This window comes from Anneissia japonica, unplaced genomic scaffold, assembly GCF_011630105.1.
Source record: "Anneissia japonica isolate Jap-2015-1 unplaced genomic scaffold, ASM1163010v1 scaffold287990_len610157_cov183, whole genome shotgun sequence".
Classification (NCBI taxonomy): domain Eukaryota; kingdom Metazoa; phylum Echinodermata; class Crinoidea; order Comatulida; family Comatulidae; genus Anneissia; species Anneissia japonica.
The window spans coordinates 214,414-233,674 of record NW_022743371.1 but is presented as its reverse complement, the minus strand read 5'-3'; the positions used below and the strand labels follow the sequence as shown (position 1 = coordinate 233,674).

Below are 19,261 nucleotides of genomic sequence, written 5' to 3'. Positions count from 1 at the left end.
TCCGTTTCACAAAAGAGGAGGCTTGTTAATAATGTTTATTGATCATATTTTACAGGCTCTGTAAACTAAAGCATCAATAAATTGTACTTATATTTTTAACAGAAAAAAAGTAGGGCCATTATGTACCGGTATTGTGAAATTGATAAAAAAAAATTTAGGACGGCCATCAAAGGCTTAATAGGCCTACCTGCACAAACGTTTGTTTGTAAATTGATTTTTTTACTGTTTATTTTAGTGCCAATTGCTACGGCAAAAGCAATATTGGAAATTTTCACACACTCCCTGCTGTGTGCAGGCCATTCCGTTTCACAAAAGAGGAGGCTTGTTAATAATGTTTATTGATCATATTTTACAGGCTCTGTAAACTAAAGCATCAATAAATTGTACTTATATTTAAAAAAAAATGTATGGGCATACAATAGTTTACTTTAAAAAAAAATTATAGCCTGGACAGAGCTTACAGTTATTCGTGTGACACAGAATGCATTGGTAAGTTTTTCAATTACTTACTTCTGCATAATAATAGTGACATTGTACCGGTGTTATATTTATATTATTATTATTATTGGTGGTTTGATTTTGTAGAAAAAAATGTTTAGTTTCGTTTTCCAACCTAATAAATAACCCTGACAGTTGAGCACTAAGTTATCGACTTTCAGTGAAGAAGGAAATACAGATACTGTATTCCCAAAGATATTTTTGTAGTGTATTTACCTTGAACACGGGGAGTAATGGTACGTCACCTAGGCCTAATACTTCAGAAACAACATTTTAACAATTTGTTGCGTTTTATTTCGACATCTTGTTCGTATTCGAGCACAGTCATGTTATTATTATTTATCCATTTTGCTTTTATTGTGTTTACGGTGCTACACAGCAAACCTAATTGGAATCATTATGATAAAATGCATTCTTACATAGCGCATATCACCCTATAATGTATTTACCATGATTTCCCAGCTGCGCTACCTATAAGCGGGGAGGGAGATAATATTTTCAGAATAGATAAGTGAGTAGCACTTATTTGAATACCTAACATTGATATGCATTGAAATTTTAAATTTAGTGGAAATCTGGGAAGCACGTTCCGCACCTGCCCCCTAATGGATCCGCGCCTGGAGGGCATAGCTGGCCCATATACCCCTAATTTTGTTTAAATAAATTTCTTTTAAAATAAAATAATCACCACTTAAAATAATGCCACAATCATAAATTTTCTTACCCCAGCCCCAACCATGGTATAGACCCTCCATCTGTGGAGGTCTATGTATAATTCCTCTCTATGGGCATGTTGCTGGTGAATAACGCCAAAAACACGCGTTTTTTAAAAACAGTTAAAATTATTCCTTCAGAACGCGTTTCTAGTGAAAAGAGCAACAAATACAAACACGGTAACGCGAGCATCAGTAGGTGGGCGGAGCATAGGGACCTTTCGATTGTACGGCGGCGACAGTAGAACGTAATGATGTCAATAAAAGTCATTTGCGCATGCGAGAACGTTAAGTTCTCCTCGTCGCGTGAAAGGAGTCTAGAACCCCATTTCCCTGCATCACATATCATTTGTAACTTCTAACATGTTGCTTCATAGCGTGGACAGAGCAGTTTCCTTATAATATGGAGATTTTCCTGCTGGTTGATACAGGATTTCTTTCGAAAACGATACTTTTAATAGGCCAAGTAAAGAAATTAAATAGTTTCTCATCTCTGCTTTTTCTCCTATAATACAGGATTACCATTGCCTCAATTTTTTCGAAGCAAAAAAGGGAGCTCTATTGAAAAAAACAAGCTCTCGTAGTCGCGAAAGCTCCGATAAGGGCAGTAGGCCTATAATAGAGGCAGTAGAGTATATTAGCCCTAACGGCCGCTCATACAAAAACGATCTACAATCAGCCGAGTGTTTCTAGAGCTCCTCATCGGAGCTAAAGGTTTAGACTAGAATCTAATTTTTTACATCGCTTAATAGTAAATTAACTGATGATTTTCTTTATATTTAAAAATAGTGGACACTTTAGATTTGACATGATCAGTAAAACCTAACTTTGACAAAAACAAAACAAATGAGTTTTTGTGGGTTCTTATGTGCAATTTATTGTTACATCAAATGCTTCTCTTTCTGTAAGCAAATATTTACACATAATTATTGTATTGTCTTCATGAAAAAACAAATTAATGTATATAGGCAATAAATAATGGTGACCTGATGTTTGTGGTTTTGTTAAATCTCAGTTTGTACCAGTTGTAAATTCTTCCACTTTTATAAGGTATAATTAATCCTTATTTGAATGAGTATCATTAAATAAAAACCAAACTACAGATGCTGTGGTAGACTTGCCACCAACGAGCAAGTTAATTTAGAGACGGAATAAGAAAAACATCGAGTATGGGACGCCAATTAAACAAGGTGTGGCACGCACTAAGCGCAATCAAGAGTGAGTAACCCAAAATTAGGGACTGCTGTGAGTACTGTAGTTATGTGGGAAACCTATAATTCGTGAAAATTCTTTATATCTCCATTTGTTGGGGACCTGAAGAAGTAACATTTCATCTCCATTACATCTGTAGCCATACATTTAACAAATTGTTTTGTTCATATCGATCATTCTGCAATCACCAGAGCTGATCTATTTCTAAAATATACCAGTTAAAAATCAATGGTTAGAATGTATCACAAGCAAAATGCAATGATGCGATTTGAGTGAAATAATAGGTTTTAAAAAAAGTGGACCTTTTGATTTTTTGGGTGGGAGGTTGCATCTGTACGCTCTGCCCCTTTAACTCATCTTCAGGCTTGTTGTAACAACAAACACAACTACTTTATAGCATTTAATTAAAATCCACAAAATTAATACAGTACTGTAAATGGTACTTTTCTCTTGAGCCCACATTAACAAAATTAGTAGTAGTGACAAAAAGACAAATCCCATCATGCAACAAATGCCAAGTTGACCTCATCCTCAACTCTCTTCAGAGTACAATTTTTTGTCAAAAGCAGTGGTGTATCTAGGGGGTGTGCGGGGAGGTGCACACCCCACCTCCAAAAAAAATTACTTGTGTCCCCAAGTCAACCCAAAAATCACAGTCAAGTAGTTAAAAATCACCTAAAATCACATTATTTTGCGAATTAGCACCCTTCAACTAATCATCGAGGCCCCCCCACTTCACCTTCATTCCCCCATCAGCACCCCCATTTCAAGACTTCTAGATACACCACTGGTCAAAAGATATGCAAGGTCTGAGAGAAAAATAAGTAAAAATGCGTGCACTTAGAACCGAGTCTATAAAGAATATAATATTACAATGTAAAATTTAAATAATTGTGAAATTTCCATTTTATAAACGGTTGCAGGTGTGTCATTCTTGGTTGGTGCCATGTTCACTCACCAAACAAGATATAAAAAAAAGTGTTGCAGCTAAAAATATATAAAACTTTATGGGTGGAAAGAGATAACAGGGATAAAGGAAACTGTGCAGCTGATGCCCACCCTCCCCCACCCATCGATTCAATCCCCCTCCCTGTCACTGACAGTTACCCCCAACTTAAAAAAGCCTGCACCAAGAATAGCTTAGTTGCACCCTAATAAAATATTAATACTTATAAAACAAATCACACTTTCATAAATTTCTAAAATTAAATACTTTGGCATGCAAACTTATAAAACAATTCTCCAAGCTGACATGGTCAAAAATATTTCTTCAAAACGACAACACATACAGTGTACTCTTATTAGGTCTAGAAATTCTTTACTCATAATTTAAAGATGAGAATTTACTGTCTAACAGTAACCTGATATTTTGACACCATACGAATCTAGAAAGTATCTGTAAAGGCAATGCAGGCTATGGAGGATTCATAAATTTAACAGCAAGGCACATCTATATAATTATAAGGTCAATACATATTACACTGGAGACGATCGACCAGGCTCTGTGAGTGATATAGGACAGGTAAGAGCACTTAGTTTGTAAGTTGGTCCATGGATTAATAAGTTAAGATGATATCCATTTTTTTTTCACTACGAACACCCAGATATCCACCACTACATACATGAATTGGATCGGATAAAAAATTGATGAAGTTACAAGCACAAGCAAATTGGTGAGTTTGCAACACCTGGGATTAACTACTATCAAAAAGTGCAGGTGGCAATGGTAATTTGAATATTTACTAGCACCACAAATCTAAACACACATCCACAAAATACTGATATGACCCTTGAGCCCTCCATTCTGGTTGAAAGGGGTGCAAAGGTGATGGTCAACGAGAAGTCCTTCCAAATTGAGCATTATTTTCTCTGAATATGTAGATCAACCAACCCCTAGTCCTCTAATGGAATATTCCTGAAGAGATATGACATGGACTCGCCATTGTGTATTCGTCTGACAGATTCTGCTAGTATCTGGCTTACATCAACAATTCGTAGTTTAGAACACTGTAAGCGATGCAACTCCTGGCCTATTGTATTTGTAATCACAATCTGGAAGTAAAGGAGATAGAAATAGATAAATGAGTTGCTCTTCAATACAAATGTTACAATTTTGGCAGCTAGTATACTGCCCATGATAAAATCTGGAAAAAACAATTAAAAAAAACATTGGAATCCCCCTTGTTTAGCTTTTAGACCAAGTATATGGCAAGCGGTGAACGTTCAAAGTGGCAATCCCATCACAAGGCAAACATAAGCACAAGATGCTGTACATAAACTAAGTCTCATTATGAGGCTTAGGGAGTGGAGTTGTTTTGTTTGTGAGAAAAAAATCCTGTTACCATGACAGGAATTGATCCCAGGAGCCTAGGATTGGAATGCAAGCATAACCACCAAGCTATTTGATAAAAAAACAATTAAACAAACAATCCATCCACTTCCAAATGAACACTGATCAAAACAATTCAATTTTTTTCTTTCTTAATAAGGTAATAATTTACTTTTACAAAATAAGTATGGCAATTCAAATATAACGCCCCCTCTCCCTTTAAATGAACGCCCCCTTCAGAGCCTCATTTGGAATAAATGCCTCCCTTGAATAAACGATTAATGCTGTTACACTTCATGTTAGTAAATAAATGATTTAAATAGCTAGAAACAAAAACAAAAATTTATATAACCTTTATGTGCAATTGTTATTGTTTACGATTACATTACAATGATTTCCATACTGCAAAACCTCGAATTGAAGCCCTGGGCTGCTGTGCTTTTTTTTGTGAACTTTGGATGGGCTTCTTTTCAAGGCTACTTTTGCAAAGTAAAATGAGTGCTGTAAATTTTGGGAATTACTTCTATAAAAAAAAATAAATAGGGTCACTGGAACATCAATCTGTGTCATGGAGTGTATTAACCAGCATTAAATCACCTAAACTACTATATAAAAGCATGTTTAAAATTTTTTTTTATATCCTTGAAATTCATGTACAGCGTATGTACTGTACTATCTCAAAAAAAGCCTATGCTATCTTGAAAAGAAGCCCATGGGTTTTTTTTTCGAGATGGGCTTCTTTTTGAGGCTACTTCAGCAAATTGAAAGAGGGCTTCAATTCAAGATGGGCTTCATCTCAAGATTAAGCCCATAGGGCTTCTATTCAAGATTTCACAATACATATACTGAAGGTGACAAGAAAATTTATGTATGTGATGAATTCTTTAATAAAGGTCTTGTACGACAATCCCACAGCTTCCCAGCTACCCTTAAGGCCACCTGTTCATATCCCTCCGAAAGACTGTAAGAGTCTAGAAAGAATTAGGGATGGCGTCCCACATTCCCGGGAGGAAGTCAGAATCTCCCATCTGTAGTCTGTATTATCAAATGTCTCCCTGAATTCAGGAGTCGATGGGTATCACCATACGTAACAAAATAATATTAGATGTCTTTTAAAAACCTCCACAATAAACACAGGGGAACCAATGATGACTTTAATATTATGGTAATCTACATGCTTTTAGTAATGCGAGGACAAAAGTTTTGACATCTGGAGACGTATCTAGAGATACTCATATGGGTATAGCACAGACCTCAACCCCTTTTTTATGAGCATTGCTAATTACAACTTTCTAGACTCCCAAACATGAAGTTATATTTTGTTATTATTTAGTGTTTTACATTTTGTCTATCTATTTGATTATTTTATTTCCTTCACGTCCAAAGGCAAGTACACTTGCCACTTAGAGGATGGAGCGATGCTTTATAAACTAAGTCTCTTTATGAGGCTTAGGGAGTGGAGTTGTTTTTGGTTGCCAGAAAAATTCCTGCTGTGACAGGTATTGAACCCAGGACTCTGGGATTGGAAGGCAAGCATCTTAAACATTAAGCTATTCAACTCCATTGCAAGATCTTTTTCTTTATTTGGGTGAATTCTCTGAAGTAAATTAGTGAATTAAGAAGTTAGAATCTTAGTCAGACAAAGTGAATTGTCATAACCTGCAATACACAATCTTGTTCACAACAAACACATAATTGGTTAGATGTAAATTCCAATAAATTATGATTACGATACAATAACTGATATAAATGAACGAAACCATTTAATAATTTAATTATAATTATAACAAATAGAATTATGTTAATTATTATTCAAAATGCTGTCAAACTAGCTAATTCCAATTTAAAGGAACCTGGTTTACATGGATTAAGCAGGTTTTATTTGATTCGATTTATTATGATAGTACCATACATGAAACATACAATATAAAACAATTTGAGAAAGACAAGAACATTAAGAACTAGTGTTAAGAAGGGGATTTACATCCTGTGGAGTCCCTTAGAAGACATTTACTCTTCCCAAAGGCACTTAAAAACCATCCCAAGACCCTTGCTCGTCACTATAGACATTCGCTAAAACACACCACACCTCCTCCCCCAACACACCACAAGAAAAAAATGTTTTTTAATTAGTACTCGCATAAATTTAGATGAAACTAGTTAATTTATGACACACCATAAAATACCTAGTCATCCATTGAGATATTGCGAAAGAGGTATGACATCGATTCGTTGTGGTGAATTCGACGGACTGCTTCCGCCAGCGCTTGGGAGATATCAATTGTCTTGATTTTAGAGCACTGCAGTTTCTGCAGCTCATGATGTAACGTGTTAGTCACAATCACCTGAGGAATAATACAGAGGTTAGCATGCACTAATACCAATAATGCCCTCAACAATGCCCTCAAATCAAATACAGTGGCGGACCGCAGGGTAAAATTTAGGGTATGCTGGCGGCTGCTACTCCCAGGGGAAAAATTCAATTCTATTAGCCTACAATCAAAGACTGCATTATATAATGTCTAAATACAAATATATGTTAATACATTTTCTTTTTATTCCTATATATGGTTGTAATTTCTTTTCCTCAAAAGATTTTTTATTCCTCTACGTTTAACCATTATAGAAAATAGAACACAAGGACTAATAGTGATCTATGATCAAAGGTACAGATAATGCGATCGCAATTCTCTCATAGTTACGTAATAAAATATGTTCTATTTTCTCTATGGTTTAACAAATTAAAATTAAAATAAATCAAGTTTCATCTGTTCTGGTCATCTGCAAGCAAATTTATAATATTGAGATCTTAGAAACGAAATATATCGGGCGATGGTCTGAATACATCAGTGCCTTGACACGATTTTTATTGTGGAGGGCACTCTACATATATCCTACCATTAACCATTACAAGTTGTCGTGCAATCGAAATCTCCCTAATATTAAAACAGTACTTTAGAGAACCAGTGAGAAGAGGAGCATGCGCACATATTTAAATGGAAGCAGTGCTTTCAAACTAGTGTTAAATTTGCTATTCTAACGCCACCATGTGGTTGGAAGAATAGCAAAGTTTAGCATTATAAGGTATACTACCACTACTGTTGACTCGAACAGGCATTGGCTGGTATTGAAAACACCAACCATGCAGAAACTCTAAGCAGCTAAGTGATAAGCCCTATTCTGAATACCCACTGTCTCAAATACTAATGTAGGAATAAAGACTGAAAAAATATTAATACTAACTCAGCAATTCCAATGAAATTATAGCAATCAAGTCAGAAAATTAAGGCCAAAATCTTCTATAACAACCTAAATTTTTTAAAGAAATGCTAAATAAATCGGAGAAAAGGCACAATAAAATGTTTATTTGGAGTTTTAGCATGGGTATGCAGAGCATCCCTTGACGGTCCGCCACTGATCAAATATATAAACCTAGCAAAATAAAATAAAAAATTAATTAAATATTTAACAAAAAAATGAACACACACCAAAAACAATAACCAAGCATTTCATTAATCTCCTTGAAAATCTGAGAAGCGTGATTATTATTCTTGTTAAGTGACAATCTCTAATTGTCACATACCTAAATTTCAGTCCAGACTATCAAATTTTGTCACAAAAACCTGTGAAATGCCTAAATATGGTCATGATGACATCACATCATGCCCATATATAGGCACATCATGACTATATATGGGCATACAACAGTGCAGACAGAGCTTCAAAAATCATCCAAAATTGAATAACAAGCAAAAAATTTAAATTTTCATAACAACATTACCTCATCGATGCAAGATTCTTCAATTTGTTTTGGTGCGTCTGCTGACAGCAACCCGTGGGTCGCCATCGCGTAAATTTTGTAAGCACCTCGTTCTTTTAGGATCTCCGCTGCTGCTACAAATGATTCAGCTTGATCTATCATATCATCCTGCAAATAGAACGATTGATTTCAGGATTATGAGTGATATGATTTTGATTATGATAATGAGAATAAAGACATGGGACCTGTGATATATAATTTGTCTACGTATTAAGTTAGCACCTGGGAGCATCTGCATTCCATCCACTGTTCTCACAGTTGGCGGAGAGTGTCTACCATCAATGTGCTCCGATTCTGTTTCTTTATGTTCCCCATGGATAACTGCTAGGCCTAAGCGTAACCGGTCTGCAAAGGAGGTGGCTCGCTTTGCAGCAGCTGGATTTCTTGCAACTATCACTGCGTTCCGCCAGTCTGGAATCTGTTGGGAATAATAACACTTTGGTTATGATTTCTACAAAGGAAGCATGTCCACAGCTATTCCCTGGTATGTTTTAGATCTCAATTGGGTAAAGTGTGGCCCACAGGTCAAATGCAGCCCAAGACCGATAATAAACAATAATATTAGAACTGAGCATACAGTGGCATAAAAGCAGTCCAAACAGTTTTTGGAAGCACAATGGAAACATCTAAGTGCATGTGTAGTCATCAGACTTAAGTCAAAAATTCACTTTGCACACTGACACATTTATATGCCCACCCCTGTTTATTACCATTAATGTTGTCAACATTATTATCATTTGCATAATTATTATTCATTTCTATCACCATCAATTAATCTAATTACTTACATTTTCTTGTATATATTGTACAATGAAGGGTGATGCTCTCAAATTGTCCACAGGAATATCAAAGAAGCCCTGCACTTCCTTATGGTGTAAATCCATTGTAATTATGTGGTTCATACCTATTGAAATCAACCAATCAACAGTCAGAATTAATGAAATTCTAAAGAAAACCAACCGATCAACAAACAGCAATCAAATTCTGATTAAATTAATTTATTCATTAATTATGTGAAATTCACTTAAGTATCACATACATACATGCTGCGAATATGTATAAATTAAGATCGTAGTGCTAAAGAAAAAAAAAATAACAGTACACAGCCCAAGGAAGCATGAGGCATTACTTGTACAGGCAACGTAATGCTGCTACACTGTTCTTACTCAGTGGAAGATCCAGGAATATGAAATAGCGAAAGCCCAGGGAGGGACTTTCACAGAATGTGAATCTAAGCCAACTCAGTCCCACCATTGTTAAGGGTTCAGGCAAGAAAATTTATGAGACCTGTAGATGGCCAGTGCTCTCTGACTTAAATTGAAATAAATGCAATTTTCTTTTTCACACTTTCTTTTAAATTATAGTTTCCTGGGTACGATGTTATAAACTGTATCCAGTTGAGTCGTCGGTGACTAATTCCGGCAACCCCATCTGGTGGTCTTTAGCGGCCGCCGATGGGAGGGTGGATGGACACCCAGCAGCATGAAAAAAAACAGCTGAACAATGGGCGGATGAACTCCTCGGAGCCAACGGCCAACCATGTTTTAGTTTAAGGAGTAGGTTTTTTAGTTTCATAAAATAACAAACTTTTTTTCAAAATGTCAAACTCAAAGAGCTCAATCACCAAGCGCATAGAGGCTTTTTCGCATGATGCGCTATACAAATCCAACTATTATTATTATTTTTAATAATTTTGAAAAATTTAGGGGGGGGGGGGGAGGCAGTCAGCTCCCCCATGAATTTGCCAAAACCGCATGTTTTTTAATATCATTAGAAAAATTGCATCAAATTATATTCATATTATTTCAATTCCTAAAAAAACAATTTAAGAAATACTAATATAGACCCAACGTAAATCTACTCTCTCTGTAAGGACCCCAGTGGAAATAAGTGGTTTTTACAGGAAAACAGTGTTTCTCGTATGCACATAATAATGATAATAATGACTGTGGAGGTGTCACTTTGTGGTTAAGACGTTTGCCTCCCAATTCTACAGTAGGAGGGTCTAGGGTTCCACCTTTGTCACAGGCCAGGAATTTTTGCCGCAACTAAAAACAACTCCACTTCCTAAGCCCCTAAGCCACATAATGAGACTCAAGCATCACTTCCATCCTGTGGGTGGTGAGTCACTTGTTGAATGGTAATAAAACCTAGATTTTTTTCATAAAAACAACTTAAATCTCTAAGCTCCAACAAACATTTCAATGCAATCTTGCAAGTCACTTTACTGGGCTTGTACAATAATGATAAACTATGGCTAGGCCCCGATATTAAAATGAAATTATAGAGAAACCAGAGGGACATAGATGCACAAACTTTACTACCTCAGCCCCACGATGGGTGGGACTAGCACCTCTACATGGCTCCACTCTCAGAATGTAATTTTTTCACTTTTTTTTTTTTGCGACCCTCAGTTTGGGAAACGTCACTGTAGTAGTAAAGGATGAGTCACACCCTGTTTGATATTTTGTTTTGCAAATCATTTAATTAATAAGAAAAGCCTTTTTTTATAATTTATTTAGCGAACCCACCACCCACCAATAAAGATTTCAATTAAAAATAAAATTTTACTTCTGGGCAACTAGCACCATGAAAAATTTGAAATTTCATACAGAAATGAAAGTTTTTATCTATTTTTATTACATCTTCCACTGCCTTGAAATCTCAAAAAATAATGTGTATTTCTTCCTTATTTTATAAATTAAAAAAAATTTAACCATCCCATTGCTACACTGTTTACATTCAACAATAACATTTCTATTTTATTCTTTCCTCTGTCTGGTTGTTCTTGGCAAAGCCATTTGCTAAATAAGAAAACATATTTTATTTTTATTTTTTTTCGGCCCTCCTCTAACGATCTTAAAATATGTTCGAGAAGAAACAAGTTAAAAAAAGTCTTCTAAATTGAGGCATGTTGTGGCAAAATGGTTAAGTTGTAGTAAAAATTGAAATTCAAGTTATTGGTATTTTCAGATATTTGAGTATGTGATCTTTAAAATGAGGGGTCATTCATTGAAATTGGACATTTCAAGCCTAAGTTATTGCAAAATGAAAGCACTCTTAGAGTCAAGATAAAAATGATTTTGAGTATTATTGCCTTTCAAAGCTATTTGTGCATACATTGTTTAATAGAATTAACTATCAAAATAACTTAAATAAACAATTTGTTGACCACTTCCAGAACTAATACTTTGGAACGTGATTAATAAGACACTAAACTGTTGATTTGTAGTGAAAAAAAAATCTGGATTTTTAGGCACTTTTTTGAGCTCCCATATTTTAAAGCTCATTTACTCAATACTCACCTGCTTTGGACAACATTGTTGCTAGTAACTTAGCAACAATTGAGCCCCTCTTTCTCATTTGACTCTGTTTGCTGTAGGGGAGGTACGGAATCACGCCGACGATGGATTTCGCACACGACGTTTTGCATGCGTATGTCATGATAAGCAGTTCCATAATGGCATTATTGACATCACTATAATAAAAATAAATAAATAATCATTATATAGAATAATACATATATAATAATAAATATATATAATACATCTGTAGTAAAACTGACAAAAAATAATTAATGTATTTTTTCTTATATATGTAATCTATTGCTTCAATGATCTCTTTGTCAAATAAAAACCCTGGACTTTTTTAACCCTTGGATGGGCTTCTCTTTGAGATGGGCTCCTTTTCGAGATTATTTTGCCAACTAAAGAGTAGGACTTCTTTTTGAGTTGGGCTTCTTCTCAAGATTAAGATCATTGGGATTCTATTCAAGGTTTTATGGTAAAAAATAACTGAAATTTTCTTATGGTCATCCTGTTTTTGTCAATCTCCATCATTCGTTAAATGTGTATTTTTTTTAAGGGGAAGCAATTGTTGTTTATCTGTAATTCTTAAGCTTTGTTCTGACTATGAAAATGTTATTAACAATGAACATGTGACATGCCCTATTATGGTAATGATGCCACCACATCATCACCATATTATAGGCACATCATCACTATAAATCTGGATAGAGTTTTAGCCATTAAAAAATGCAAAATATGAAATATTTTCAGTTATTTATATATTATTAGCTATTTACTGTACACATAATACTCTGCAATAATATATTACTTTCATGATAATTGTTTTACCTTTCCGGTATAATAAAAATTGCAACAAACTCCATGTTTACAACACAACAAATGATGATGATGGTGATGATGATGACAGTAATAATGATGATGACAGTAAAAAATGACAACGATAGCAGTCAATATGATCGTGATAATAAAGACAAGCATAACAGAATAATTTTTGATAACAATCATATTATATTTATTTGGTATAAATACAAATAGTTTAGAATGCAACAAATGATAAAGCAGTAACAGTGATAATGATGACAATAATGATTATAATAAAAAGATAATGGTAACACTTTATTTGACAATGTTTAACATGTATTCTATGGATACTTACTCTGAACCAGTCTGAATAAGAAACACATCTTTGCCTCTTACAGACTCATCTATATTTACAGTTGTTTCTAAAAATATAAATAAGAATACACATAAGAATATAAATAAGAATAAACATAAGAATATATATAAGAATTATAGTTGATGGTATAATATTTTCCATACCATCTTTTTTATTTGGACATAATTCTGGTAAGAATGATCTTATTAATATATATCTTTTCAATTATATTATTTTGAAACAATAATAACCAATGTTTTATAATTGATTATTTTGGACAAAAATGTAATTACAAAAAAAAACCAATTTAAAAAGAATGCAATGTAAAAACAGACTACCTTTGTTTTCTTGTAAATAAACTTCAGCCTTTCCGAGTTCAGTACAAAGTCGACTGTAAGGAAAAAACACTATAAAATAATACTTGGTATATTATTTAAGAAAAGTAGAAAAGTTTTGGCATTTAGGTTTATTCAAATTGCAGTATTTGGGCATTGATGTTTTTACAATTACTGTTTTGTTTTGGGCCAAGAGATAGGCCTACCTAGGCCATTTTGTCCTGATTCCAATATGTTTCTCTTTCTTTTTTATCTGTTTGAGTACTGACTGGACATGTTTAAAATTGTGTTGGTAGGCCTATTTAATTAAGCATATAATTTTTGTAAATAAATAATATTAATAATGTTACAAAAATTATTGCAAAAAAATATTTTGGTTTGGTCTGAACGTGCTGCCAATGGGACGACCTCAAAGACAGAGGTGGGAGTCTATGCTAGATAAAGTTTAGTTAGTTCTCTTCTACAGATAGTCCCCAGCACCCAATAGCCTAGCATACTCTAGCCTAGAGTCTAGTGTAGGTAGCCTAGGCTAAGCTAAGCCTCCTCCTTCCTAGCACAAGCAACAAAGTCAGCAGAGTGAGTGTTTATCATTCTTACGTAGTTATCAAACGAGCTAATTCTGGATGAGAATTGCCTGTAAATATAACCATTCCTCCTCTTGACATAGTTGATTTAGAAAGTGAGGCCTGTCGCCTGCAACTTGTACTTAACGACAAAATTGTGCGTGTTTTACAGTCACCATTCGAAGAAAACCTCTTTCTTTACCGCAGCCGCTAACCAAGATCCAAAACGCGAGCAAGCTGCTGAAATCTACTGTGCAAACAATAATCAAATGTTTTTCCGAGGTCAGTTATAATTGATAACATTATTTTTGTTATTGAGTTTGGTAATTAAAAATATAACCTACTTAATTGTTACAATGAACTCAATTTATAATATTATTTATAAAAATAATAATCTAGTTTATATTACGATTGAATTTAAAAGTGAAAATATATAATTATTTATTATTAAAGTAATCTTTAACACAAATTAAAGACTGTAAAGTTCAAGCTGCAATCAACATAAACCAAAGCACGTGTCGCATATGATGTGGATGATGTCGAATTCAAAACAAATACGCGAATGCTAGGCTAGGTTGGGTTATCAGGGCCTAATTATTCTTGAAACATTTACCTATTCTTTGAACGAAATGCACATAAGAAATTTATCAGCCTAATACTTCGCATCAGTGTTTTATATGGATTTCGTTCGGCTGTCAAGCTGTTGCCAGCTAGCCTCAGCCTCAGGCACTAGGTAGAAACTATGCGCCTAGCCTGCTGCAGTGCTACTACTGAGTACTAGTACTAGGCTACCGTCACTACTACTACCGAGGCCTAGGCCTAGTACCACTAGTAGTAGAGTACTAGTAACTTGTTCTTGCTTATTTTCGCAAGACAGACCACTTCAAAGTGTGTTTATCTTTTGGTTGAGTTCCTGGGTTTATATGCCTAGGTAGGCTACCACCACTACAACAAGGTGGAAATGATTTTGCAAAGAATTTGTCTTGTTTATTAATGTGGTTCACACTTTCTTCCAAACAGCTAGAACAACAAGGGATCAAAAGTGAACTAGCTAGAAACCGAATTCATAATAGTACCGTAATTTACAATATAAAAGACATACTAAACAAAGCCTGCAATTCGTTTTACTTTAATTTATGATTGTTGGATTTTTTGATGTTTCTACGTATTTTTCTGCTGAACTGTTTGATTCAGAATTGTAAAATTGAAAGGAAAATGTCTTCAAATACTTCAAGATATTTTACAAGAAATGATTCCTGTATGAAAAGGTCATCTGAACGTTTAAAAAAGAACATATCTACTTCTTCTAGTGTACATGTAAAAAGAGATCCTGACTCAACTGTTCAACCGCGAGGTAGTCTGTCAACCAAACTTGCCAGAAAGAGAACCATAAAGGTTGAGTATGATGAGGTAGTTGATACACAAAGTGAAGTACTTGCAAGAAATGACCCCAAAATGAAAGTGACAAAAGATGTTGGCCAACAGCATGCAGATGGCTTGGACAGAGATGATGGAATCTGGCAACCACCACTTTGGAGAGATCAGCTGGCAGGGATCAAAGAGATGAGGAAAATGAGAGATGCACCTGTTGACACAATGGGAGCTTCAAAGATAGGCGATTCATCTGCAGAACCAGCCGTTAGTTTTTACCCCTCACAAAAGCACCTATCCCTACACCATGTTGTCCTAGCACTGTAACTACAGTATTACAAGTTAGGATCAGGATTGGTTGATCAGGAAATAATTACTTTTTTGCTGCCCATCACTGTAACTTTTTTTTATTGATAAAATAGTAACTATTTCGCTAAAATCAATGATGAAAAAAATTGATTTATTTTTTTGTAATGTATTATAAGTAAGGCCATAAAACAGTGAAAAATGTTCGACTAAATCATGCACAGTCGAATTGGGAGAGGTTGACTAGGCAAAATAAAAATGAAGCTTGTATGTTCAGTTACAATTAATCTTTCTGTGCATAAGCATAAATTTCCCAATCCGCTTCTGGTTGAGGGTCTAAGTCCTGAGTGCATAATACACCTTCTACCTTTCGTAACTTTGCCACAAACATTTCATTACCTAGACAATACAAAATCTGAAATGACCAGGTTAGGAAGTGTGCTTGGCAGCATTTCAAAAAAGTCTGCAAAAACTCTGCCACAAATATGTCAAAAACCAATCTCAATTTTTTTGCCAGGTGTACCGATACCATGTGTTATTGTCACTCTTGTTATCAAGTCAGACCAAAGATCAGGTAACGAAGGCAGCCATGGTGAGTCTTCGTGAGCATGGGCTGACTGTTGAAAACATCTTGGCAACCTCAGAGCAGGATATTGGACTTCTTATATATCCTGTTGGCTTCTGGAAAGTAGGACTTTTTAAAAATGTATTTTTGCTCACTTCATATGTCTGTATTTACAGTTGTAAGTTTTTTTAACAAGAGGATGGGGGAGGGTGATTGCCTAATATTGTTCGATGAGGGTTACAAGTTCAACAACCATTGAAGTAACAAAAAAAAAAACATAATAAAATACAGAGACAGATGCAGAGAAGAAAACAATTATCAGACAACTTTAATGGCTGAGGGATTGGTTAAAATTTGAAACAAGATTTTTTTTTTTTGCTTGTGGAGTTTGGAGTCTCCTGCAACTTGCAAGACTGCATGCGTGGTCAGTTGAATTGTTGAATCATTGATACATTCTGTGAAAGGTTTAATGATATGCCCAGAAAAAAAAAAAAACTTTCAGGGCTATGTAAAATTATTTTTAATAAATTATTTTAATTAACAAATATAAACACTTGATTAATTTCAGAGAAAAGCTGAGTACATAAAGAAGACAACTCAAATCCTAAAAGATAAGTACAACTCGGACATTCCACCAACATTAAAGGAACTCATAAGTCTTCCTGGTATTGGACCCAAAATGGCTCACATCATCATGGATGTTGCTTGGAATAAGCTAACAGGTATTGGCGTTGATACCCATGTTCATCGTATTACAAACAGATTGAATTGGGTTAAAAAACCGACAAAGACTCCGGAAGGGACGCGAATTGGCCTAGAAGAATGGTTGCCAAGGTGAGAACTTAGAATTATAAAAAAGGCCGTTGATCGTCCTTTTTAAAGAAAAATGTTGGTAGGTTGTTTTTTTTTGAATGAGTAATGAAACCACCCCATTCAAATTCTCCGTGGAATGTAAGCCCTCATGTAAATGGTGGCCAACTTCAACGATTTTCCAATGTAGTGTTTGATTAAGTGGAATTTATACGAACAAAACAAAATGATATTTCGTAAGTTTTTGTAATAATACAAAAAAAAAGTTGGTCGGGTGATTTTTCTTATGTACTTTAGGGAGGGGACGATCAACAATTTATTTTTTTTTTCATGGCCTAATGTATTTAACTTCTGAATAGATACACTGTCTGCTAAAAAATTAATATTGAAAAAGACAATAACAAAAATTTAGTTTATTAAGTGATTAACTTCCAACCAGAAACAATTGAAAAAAGGTAGTTTTAACTGTTTTATATTACAGAGGTTTTTCTACAAAATTCCTCAAATTGATTACAAGCCAATTTAAGGGTCTGCCAAAAAATAATGGCAAACGTATTATTTAACTCTCTTTTAATTGACAGACATTTTTTTTTACATTCATATTTTTAATTAAAAGTATAAAAATTAATCAATTTAAATATTGAATTAATTTTTCAATCTTTTATTCAGCTCATGACAGACAGTGTCATTTTTAAAATGTATCGATATAGACATTGAATAACTTTTCAAATAATGTCAAAAGAGGATTTAAAATTACAGGTCGTCTCTAATTAAAGACCCCTCCAATTTAAGACCACCTCCAATTAAACATCACTTTTTTGTGTCCTAGCAGTGGCGGATCCAGGGGGGTTCAGGGGGTTCGGACAAACCCCCCTCTGTGAAGAAACGTAACAAAATACTACTGGGTCCTGGCTTACAATATTCATGCTAACTAGACGCGGATTCAGACCTTCGCCCACTTCGCCCAGGCGAGGTCAGGGTGACACATTTGTGTTTATGGTATTTTAAGTTCTGTCTCTAGGTTCGATCAGGTGCATTTTTACCAATTTTACCTAGGGCCCGGCAGTTATGCCGTATCGACGCACGGCAGCTAACGGTTAGCAGGATCCAGATCCTGCTAACCGTTAGCTGCCGTGTGAGAACATAGCCTATATCTCTTAAGCTCTGTCCACATTATCAAATTTGACAAAAAAAAACTGTTGTATGCCCAAATATAGTCATCATATGCCTATATATGGTCATGATGTGATGTCATCATGACCATATTTAGGCATGTCACATGTTTTTGTCAAATATTTTAAATTTGATAGTCTGGACAGGGCTTCGGTATTCAAACTTCCTATTTTTTGGTAGCCAGAAAAATGTTTGCTGCCCTCTATCATTGAACACAGTTATGAAAACTTCTAGTTATACTGTAAAACCGCAATTGCACTGGACTTAAAATGGGGAAAATTTTACCGAGACCATGGGTGCTGGGTAATATTCCAATGAGTAAATTTTATCACTGTCAGCACTTGTGTTTTTCAGTCGGTCAGTTTTACTGCAAAAAGTGGTAAGAAAAAAAAGCCATGAAAATGAACTATTGAGGCTATTCATCTGTGATATCTCCATTAAGTAATGCTTGATTTGAAGTTTATTTGAAACATGTGTTTGCATTCGGCTTTTCGGCTCTGTAAAACTAACATGTTCAGTTTTACTGGGCACAACCCACTTGGTTAAACTAACAGCTTGTCTTAGAAAGTTTTCCTGAGAGTTAATTTTCCTGGGCTGTTTGCATTGGTTTAGGTAGGGTAAAAGTAACCAACTTTCGTAAAACAAGCTTAATTAGGACATGAAGTAAGTTACTTCAAATTCAATATTAATTATGAACAATTGAGGAATTCATTGAATCAATGGACCCTCATAAACATAACAAACTGAATGTTTAATAGGAATTTATATATTTTAAAGACTCAAGGAACAAACTTAGATGTAGGTCTACGCCCAGGCCTCCTCCTACTACTACTACTAGGCATAACCTAGTTATGAAATCGCACGATTTTACATGTCTGCACGCACCGACCGAAAAGGATGTCAGTGACTGTATTCCCTCTCGAATGCTAAAATGTTTATTTCTTTGACGAAAGTTTATCAAAATAGTATTACAAACAAGTTTTTTCTAACATAATAGTAATTTATCGATAAAAAAAATTTAAAAAATAAAAAAAAAATCAGCATACGCACAGCTAAGTGTAAATACGCACACGTATACTGATCATATCACTATAGCAACCGA

General features: G+C 34.7%; 2 protein-coding genes across 4 annotated transcripts in view; one reads left to right on the top strand and one right to left on the bottom strand.

Moving 5' to 3' along the window:
* Nucleotides 1–4,337: 4,337 nt before the first annotated feature.
* Nucleotides 4,338–14,207, bottom strand: LOC117119455 (phosphoribosyl pyrophosphate synthase-associated protein 2-like). The gene is given in 9 exon segments (XM_033264288.1): nt 4,338–4,475; nt 6,939–7,097; nt 8,534–8,683; nt 8,685–8,990; nt 9,361–9,476; nt 11,878–12,050; nt 13,037–13,103; nt 13,375–13,427; nt 13,969–14,207. Coding segments are annotated over 8 exon segments (1,092 nt in total). The 5' UTR covers nt 14,037–14,207; the 3' UTR covers nt 4,338–4,475.
* A 216-nt stretch (nt 14,208–14,423) lies between these two features.
* The window catches only part of LOC117119463 (endonuclease III-like protein 1), a 12,129-nt gene continuing 7,291 nt past the window's right edge, over nt 14,424–19,261 (top strand). For 2 of the 3 annotated variants that reach the window (XM_033264297.1, XM_033264298.1), the window contains exons 1-3: nt 14,424–15,572; nt 16,129–16,299; nt 16,745–17,010. In XM_033264297.1, the coding sequence (XP_033120188.1) occupies nt 15,090–15,572; nt 16,129–16,299; nt 16,745–17,010 (920 nt within the window). In that variant the 5' untranslated portion in view covers nt 14,424–15,089. The remainder of the gene's footprint in view (nt 15,573–16,128; nt 16,300–16,744; nt 17,011–19,261) is intronic. The other variant, XM_033264299.1, reaches the window with a different exon arrangement.